Here is a 9,197-nt window from a genome sequence, read left to right as displayed (position 1 = left end):
CAGAAATAGGGTGGTGTTGTTTAAAAATGCTCTTGGCAGGAACCACTGGACCAGAAGAACTTAGATTTACATTAAAGTTTCTTGACATAGAACAAATTTAAGTTTGTTAAAACCAGGATCCCCGGGGATTCATTAGGGCCACAATAGGAGATCAAACTTTTACATTCAAATGTACAGGGAAAATCTTTGAAAATCTTCTCAAGAACCACTATGCCAGAAAAAAATACTAATTTACATGAAAGCCTCCTGACATAGTGCAGATTCAAGTTTGTTAAAATTATGGCGTCCGAGTGTAGGATAGGGCCATATTAGGGGATCACAGTTTTATAGATAAATATATACATGTATAGGGAAAATCTTTTAAAAATCATCTTCTGAAAAATCACTGAGCCAAAAAAGTTTGAATTTACCAGAAAGCTTCCTGACATAGTGCAAATTCAAGGTTTTTTAAAATCATGCCCCCAGGAGAAGGGTGGATTGATTGATTGTATATTGTTTAACGTCCTTCTCGAGGATATTTCACGAGTTCATATGGAAACGACTGGAGAAAGGTGGAGTCACAATAAGGAATCAAAGTTTTGTATACAAATATAAAGGGAACATCTTTAAAAATCTTCTTCTCAATAACTATTGGGCCAAAGAAATTTACATTTACCCGAAAGCTTCCTGACATAGTGCAGATTCAAGTTTATAAGATTCATGGACCCTGGAGGTAGGATGGGGCCACAATAGGGATCAAAGTTTTACATGTAAACATGTGGGGAAATCCTTATATCCTTAGGATAGGAGAACTATTTTCTGAACTTTATGTTGAGACATGATGGGTTGGAGAACTATTTTCTGAACTTTACGTTGGGTGGTGAGGGGGTGAGAACTGATTTCTGAACTTTACTTGGATGGTGAGGGGGTGAGAACTGATTTCTGAAATTTACTTTGGGTGGTGAGGGGGTGAGAACTGATTTCTGAAATTTACGTTGGGTGGTGAGGGGGTGAGAACTGATTTCTGAAATTTATGTTGGGAGGTGAGGGGGTGGGGTGGAGAACTATTTACTGAACTTTACGTCGGGGGATGAGGGGGTGGAGAAATATTTTTTGAACTTTATGTTGGGAGGTGAGGGGGTGGAAAACTATTTTCTGAAATTCATATTGGGAGGTGAGGGATGGAGAACTATTTTCTGAACTTGACGTCGAGACGTGATGGGTTGGAGAACTGTTTTCAGAACTTTATGTAGTGAGTTGACAGGGATGATAACTATTTTATGAACTTTACGTTGAGACAAGAGGGGATGACAGGGTTACATGGTTTTTTTGTAGACGTTCTTGTTCTAATAGCATAATATAATGGTGGGAAGAAATAATTTTGGTTACCTAATGCTTAATGTTGAAATCAATTTTACAGGGTAGCAGTTACTTGAGATGTCCGGCTGATTGATGAGGATAATTTCCCTGAGACTCTAACATTTTGTAGGACTTGGATAGCTCTATTGCTGTAGAAAATGTCAGGTTTGTTAATGAAATTATGTAAATTGTTTTATAACTCATTCAGACAATGGCTGGGACAAATAGTGTTAACCCTTTTTAGCTCATATGAGTTGAAAGCTAAAGTGAGCTATTCTGATCATATTTTGTCCAGCATCAGTCTTTTAGTCTCTTCATACTTTTAACATTTTTGACTTCTTCTCAAGCACCACACAGCTAATATCACTCACCTGATTTTCTTCCGCTTTTTAGCGAAATTCCGCTCTTTACATTTGTGCGATCCGTTAATAAATTTGTATTCCACTTTTTAAAAATAGATATACATGACTATTTTTATCCGGTGAATCTATTTTAGATCCTTTCATACTATCTTTCATCATTGGACGTAACACGCAATTTCATTGGTTCTTGGAAGCTAGTAGTTTATGTTTAACCTATCGTTGGTAGTTTCACTGAGAATGTTGGTCACGGTAAAAATCCGTAATGGATGCCAAACTTCTACGACCTGTGTTGGAGAATATTTCGTAAATTTGACCTATCTCTTACAATTCAATAGTGATGAGCAGCAAGGTTCAAATTTCCCCTGAAGTTTTGAAATATAAGTCAAACTTCAAGGTCAAGATTTCAAAGACAATAGTGTAAAAGGAAAGGTTCTGTCAGAAGGAATCTAAAGGCCGTACTTTAAATAGTTCAGGAGATACTGTCTAAGGTTGGGTTTCTTTAAAACAAATCAGACAGTAAGGTTTAGGTCACAAGGTTGAAATCTCTGGTAATATCAGGAAGGTCTTTTTACATAGAAAGTCGATGTATGAAATATGAGAGCCATATGACTCACAATTCAAAAGTTAGTAGCAATGTTAAAGTAGGGGGCAGATATACAGGACAGGACAATATGCCCCCCCCCCCTCCCCAGCTATAGTCGCAGGGGTATAAAACACTTGAATCCACACACCTGCTACACTTGAAAATGATTTGTTGAAGTGAATTACCTGCACTATCTAAACGTGTTTGCATATTAACATGATTAATGATGACCCTGCTGTTTTTGAGATTAAAAAGAATTTCAAAAACATTTCCTTAAAAACTTGTGTCCATTATTGTGGTTCACCCCCCCCCCCCCCCCCCCCTGAGGACCACATTTGTGATATGATTAATTATGACCTTCTCGTTCTTTTGAAGAAGAAATTTCCTTTATATCTCCATGTAAAACTTTGACCCCTGATGAGGCCCTACACAAACCCAAGGAGGCCATGGTTTTAACAAACTTGTATCTATACTATATCAGAAAACTTTTACCTCAATCTCATTTTTTCTTGCCCAGTGGTTTTTGAGAGATATTTAGCTCACCTGAGCTGAAAGCTCAAGTGAGCTTTTCTGATCGCTTTTTGTCTGTAGTCTGTCTGTCCATCCGTCTGTTAAACATTTACATTTTCAACTTCTTCTCCAAAACCACTGGGCCAATTTCAACCAAACATGGCCAAAAGCATCCTTGGGTGAAGGGCTTTCAAGTTTGTTCAAATGAAGGGCCATATCCCTTTCAAAGGGGAGATAATCACAAAATCGCAAAAATAGGGTGGGGTCATTTAAAAATCTTCTCAAGAACCACTGAGCCAGAAAAGCTGATTTTTACATGAAAACTTTCTGACATATTGCAGATTCAAGTTTGTTCAAATCATGGCCCCCGGTGGTAGGATGGGACCACAAGGGGGATCAAAGTTTTACATACAAATATATAGGAAAAATCTTTAAAAATCTTCTTCTCAAGAACCACTGAGCCAGAAAAGCTGATTTTTACATGAAAACTTACTGACATAGTGCAGATTCAAGTTTGTTCAAATCATGGCCCCTAGGGATAAGATGGGGCCCCAAGGGGGGATCAAAGTTTTACGCACAAATATATAGGGAAAAACTTTAAAAATCTTCTTCTCAAGAACCACTAAACCAGAAAAGCTGATGTTTACATGAAAGCTTCCTGACATAATGCAGATTCAAGTTTGTTCAAATCATGGGCTCCGGGGGGGGGGGGGGGGGGGGGGGGTTGGATGGGGCCACAATAGGGGATCAAAGTTTTACATACAAATATATAGGACAAATCTTCTTCTCAAGAACCACTGAGCCAGAAAAGCTGATTTTTACATGAAAACTTTCTGACATAGTGCAGATTCAAGTTTGTTCAAATCATGGTCCCTGGGGATAAGATGTGGCCCCAAGGGGGATCAAAGTTTTACGCACAAATATATAGGGAAAAACTTTAAAAATCTTCTTCTCAAGAACCACTAAGCCAGAAAAGCTGATGTTTACATGAAAGCTTCCTGACATAATGCAGATTCAAGTTTGTTTAAATCATGGGCTCCGGGGGGGGGGGGGGGGGGGGGGGGGGGTTGGATGGGGCCACAACAGGGGATCAAAGTTTTACATACAAATATATAGGAAAAATCTTCTTCTCAAGAATCACTGAGCCAGAAAAGCTGATTTTTACATGAAAACTTTCTGACATAGTGCAGATTCAAGTTTGTTCAAATCATGGCCCCCGGTGGTAGGATGGGGCCACAAGGGGGATCAAAGTTTTACATACAAATATATAGGAAAAATCTTTAAAAATCTTCTTCTCAAGAACCACTAAGCCAGAAAAGCTGATTTTTACATGAAAACTTACTGACATAGTGCAGATTCAAGTTTGTTCAAATCATGGCCCCTAGGGATAAGATGGGGCCCCAAGGGGGGATCAAAGTTTTACGCACAAATATATAGGGAAAAACTTTAAAAATCTTCTTCTCAAGAACCACTAAACCAGAAAAGCTGATGTTTACATGAAAGCTTCCTGACATAATGCAGATTCAAGTTTGTTCAAATCATGGGCTCCGGGGGGGTTGAATGGGGCCACAATAGGGGATCAAAGTTTTACATACAAATATATAGGAAAAATCTTCTTCTCAAGAACCACTGAGCCAGAAAAGCTGATTTTTACATGAAAACTTTCTGACATAGTGCAGATTCAAGTTTGTTCAAATCATGGCCCCCAGGGGGTAGGATGGGGCCACAAGTGGGGGAGGGGGGTCAAAGTTTTACATACAAATATAGGAAAAAGCTTTTAAAATCTTCTCCTCAAGAACCATTGAGCCAAAGAAGTTGACATTTACATGAAAGCTTTCTGACATAGTGTAGATTCAAGTTTGCAAAGGGTAGTTTGGGCCATAATAGGGACTAAGGTTTTACATGCAAATATATATGGAAAGTCTTCAGATATGGGCCAAGGTGACCAGGTGAGCGATGTGGCTCATGGGCCTCTTGTTAAATGACCCACCAATTTTTGCCTTTTCTTGATTATTTTCCCTTTGACTCTTCATTTGAACAAACGGTACTGCCACTGTGGTCTAGAGATTAAATCGCACGCCCCGCATGCTGAAGGCCGGTGTTCGAATCCTGGCCACAACAGATCTAAGTCGTTAGAACAGGTAGTGACAGTTCCATTGTCAAACGCTCGACATCAGGTGTGAATGTCACGGGTCCTCGGAGATGACCTTAAAAATGGATGTACCATGTCACAGTACATTATAGGTGTGGCATGCTAAAGAACGCTCACTGCTCAATGGCCTTAAAGGGACTGATTCACGATTTTACCCAAAATTTTGTTTTTCACTTTTAATGATCAAAATCTACTGTCTAATGTGTTTGAAAGATTTCACATGAAAATTAAGGTGATACATCATCACAGAAGCTCATTTTAGAGAGTTTATTATTTGTTTTGTAAACAAAGATTTGCGGTATGCTATTGTTTACGAAATTTTCAAAAGAAATGGATATCTATCTAAGTATTATTATATCTTTCACATTTCAAGCATTTTTGGGGTGAAATGTGTCATCTAAAAGTTAAAATGTGTGACTATGCAGAATTAAGATGCATTATATTACAAAATCAATATTTCACTTGTTTGTTTGTTTACATAAAAAGACTCGAGTCTTTGTTTACATAACACATATTTAAGGCTAAAATATTACTTTTATTCTTGCATTCAGAAGGTCAAAATTTTGGATGTCAACATTAAATGAGCTATATTTCTAATGTTTAACATCAAAAATGAAAAATATTTTTATCAAAAATCGTGAACCAGTCCCTTTAAGTGCCGAATATAGGTCTAAATTTAAATTTTAAACAAGATTCTATCAATCATTTGAACAAACATGAATTCCCTTTACCTAAGGATGAATGGTAGCAGTTTTGATTGGAATTGGCCAAGTGGTTGTGGAGAAGAAGATGATAATGTAAAAAGTCAATAACAACAGATAAATTTCAATTGGAAAAGTTCAATTTGTATTGGTTATATTGGCCTGGATAGTTCAGTGTTCAGAGCACCTGCCTATTACATATGTAATACAGGGGTCTCGGGTTTGATTCCCAGTCCAGTCAAACCATTGATATCAGTCTGGATAGTTCAGTGGTTAGAGCAACTGACTAGTAATACAGGGGTCTCGGGTTTGATTCCCGGTCCAGTCAAACCATTGATATCAGTCTGGATAGTTCAGTGTTCAGAGCACCTGACTATTACATATGTAATACAGGGGTCTAGGGTTCGATTCCTAGTCGAGTAAAAACCACTGATATCAATCTGGATAGCTCAGTGGTTAGAGCACCTGACTAATACAGGGGTCTGAGGTCCAATCCCTGGTCTTATCATATCGTGGGAACGAAGGGCCTTGGATTCGATCCCCATTGTGACACCAGTTCAGCCATATCTTCTTTTCCTTCCCATTACATTGACATGTATATAAACATGTAAATATATCACAAACTATCCTTGACAATTCAGTTTGATATGATTACACTTTGTTTATTTTGTAGGACGGTGGAGATTTAGATAAGTGGTGTGATGTTATTGATGGTAAACAGAAGACTGCGACCTTGAATCTGAAGATCTGTGATGAAGACTGGACGTTTGGGGTCACTCTCTGTTACAGTACTACAAATCTAAGTAAGTACTCAGTAATAATGTAAGACTGAACTCTGTATCATGTTTATCTAATATATACATTGTAAAATCAAACACATATTGAATTAATTCACAAACAAAATAATGTTCTGTTAAACTCACAAACACTAGTACATGTTACACATCACAAACAGAGGACTGTAATGTACACAGGACTGTAATTAACACGGGGCTGTAATTAACACGGGGATGTAATTAACACAGGGCTGTAATGTACACAGGGCTGTAATTAACAAGCTGATGTAATTAACAAGTAGAAGGAATTAACACAGTGCTGTAAGTTACTCTGTGATTAGACATGTAATTAACACTGTGTTGGTAGATGTAATTAACACTGTAGAGCTGTGTAATTAACACTGTGATTATAGATATTGGATTTTCTTCACTTTAGCAGTGTCTAACTCAGCCACAAAGAGGTTGTCTCTGATGTCCACACATAAACCTAATGGAGACTCTAAATCACAGTGAATGTAACGGAGGAACTGTCCGTCCTGATCTAGGATGTGGATACGGTGATTGTGATGGTCTGCTGTCAGGATGTGACTCTGGCTGTCTGTAGTGATGCCGAATGGAGTAAATGATTGCTTGGTATTAGAGGGATGACCAGTGTATCTAAATCGGAGTTTTCCTGACTGATTGACCACCACTACTGCACTAGCTCTATAGTCAGCCACACAGATATCCAGGTTCTTGTTCTCACTGATGTATTTAATGTCACTACCAGATGAGTAGAGAGGACGACCCTGATCATCAAACTGAATGCTTTGTTTCTCTGTGGAGCCGGAGTAACGCACGACTTTGTATTGTTTTCTATCATCACTGTCCATGGTAACCAGGATATCGTTACCCGCGGTACAGCAGACATTGAGAGGTCTCCACCCCTGTAGTGTGATCACGGTCTGTATCTGTTTATTCTTAATTAAGTTCACGGTGTTATTACTAGTGTCAGTATAAACAAGATCTCCGTCCCGTGTCACTGCTATGTCTGTTGGTCGTCTCCCTGACTTGGTTTGTATTGATGTCAGTAGTTTACTCTGGAGGTTGAGCAGCTTCATGGTTTTGTTTAACTGACCGCATGTCCAGACTTGATCTTCACTCAGACAGCTAACACTGTATAGTGGTCTATGCCCAGTGTCTATGGTGGCGGTGACGCGCGGCTCATCAAGCAGTGGTTTGACTGGAGGAGACGATACAGCTTCTGCTGACTTCATTGTGTCGCCATGTTCTGTGTTAATGGAGAATGGCGACAGAGAACCAAACATTTCATTGAGCTGATCTTTGTTTATTTTCTGAGGAGAGAAACTCGGTAATGTGACTCGGACTTTAGGCGGTAATGTTCTAAATTGGGAATTCCTAGATTTGTAACTAGAGGTTAAGGAGACGTCATTGGATTTTAGGATTGATTTCAAGTCGGACATGATCTGTTTGAGTTCCGCCATTTTCTGTGTGATTTCTTCTGTATTTTTATTTAGTGCGTCCAGATGTTTAGTTTTCATCTCCGCAATGGCGGATTTCTGTCGGTTGACAATGGCGGTGATTTCTCGGTGTAGGATTTCTCCTTGTTCGTCGGCATCTGTCGTCAGTTTCCCGTATTTCGTTTCTAACTCGGCTTTCTCGGTTTCGACATTAGACGCCATTTCTTTATATCGCGGGTAAATTCTTGTCTCGAGTTCTTCTAGATCTTTTTGTAAACTTTCTGTTTTAGCGCTGAATTTTTCCAGAATATCTGATACATCGTGACCTTTGTGTTTTCCAAATAAGGCGCAGGTAGAACAGACAGGAACTCCACATTTTTCACAGTAAATTTCACAGTGTTTATCGGCGTGGTCTGGACATTTGTGGTAGTTAGTAGACTTTCTGTGTAAAAACGGCACGACATTGTGTCTTTTAGACGAGTCTGAGAGATGCTTTACTGCACAGTTAACACAGAGATTTATATTACAAAGTTCACAGTGACTCTGTAGGGGGACAGTTTCACAGAGGTCACACAGTAGGACTTCCTGAGCACTGCGCCGGGGATGCATTTCTGATGGCGGGATCACACGAGAAGTTTACTGTTGATTAAATAAAACCGGAATTTCATTTCAAGATGTTGACAGATTAAAACAATTAACGAAATAGAATTATAGTATGATATAAAACACAGCAGTCATTACTATAATAATTATTTAGTCTCACCTTAAAATCCAACATGGCCTCCCTGTTCTTTCGACCTTCCGTCTAGTCCTGAGAATTAAATACTTGTGCGGCGTGTCAACCTCTACACACTATTTACGTGTTATCGCTTGAGTAAATATATAGTTTTAAAGTTTGCTTTGACCTAGTTTATGTTGGGTAGTTTTGCTAACATTTACGTTACAGGTAAACATTTCCTTTCATTAAAAAAATTGGAATCTGCAAGCAATGTATAGATATAACTTATTTGATTATATCCCTTTTTATATTGAATTCGGCCTTTTGTACAAATATAATCAAATCTATAGTTAAAAAACGATTAACAATATCCATTGCAGGGGGGGATTTCATGCAGTAGACCTCCGTTTTTGTTACTTAATACATATTTGTGTTTTGATATACTTTTTTCTGTTGTAGAATGAGTTGAGTGGAATAATGAACCTCCAGATGTCTATGTACACGTGTATGAATAAACTGTTGTACTCGCGCATGCGAGCTTATCCTATATTATGTGTTCGAGTTTTATTTCCTTAATGTTTTAGGATTTGTTCAATT

At 38.4% G+C, this 9,197-nt stretch overlaps 1 protein-coding gene across 1 annotated transcript; it reads right to left on the bottom strand.

The window, feature by feature from the left end:
- Positions 1-6,479: 6,479 nt before the first annotated feature.
- On the bottom strand, positions 6,480-8,491 carry LOC130047740 (E3 ubiquitin-protein ligase Midline-1-like). Its single transcript, XM_056143117.1, has one exon. It carries the CDS (start codon positions 8,489-8,491, stop codon positions 6,830-6,832), a length of 1,662 nt encoding a protein of 553 aa, XP_055999092.1. The 3' UTR covers positions 6,480-6,829.
- Between the last annotated feature and the right edge of the window lie 706 nt (positions 8,492-9,197).

This window comes from Ostrea edulis, chromosome 7 (assembly GCF_947568905.1).
Source record: "Ostrea edulis chromosome 7, xbOstEdul1.1, whole genome shotgun sequence".
In the NCBI taxonomy this organism is placed as follows: domain Eukaryota; kingdom Metazoa; phylum Mollusca; class Bivalvia; order Ostreida; family Ostreidae; genus Ostrea; species Ostrea edulis.
This window is presented reverse-complemented; position numbering and strand designations above follow the sequence as displayed.

Coding starts and splice junctions, on each gene's coding strand:
- LOC130047740 (XM_056143117.1), bottom strand. CDS start 8,491: ATGCATCCCCGGCGCAGTGCTCAGGAAGTCCTACTGTGTGACCTCTGT.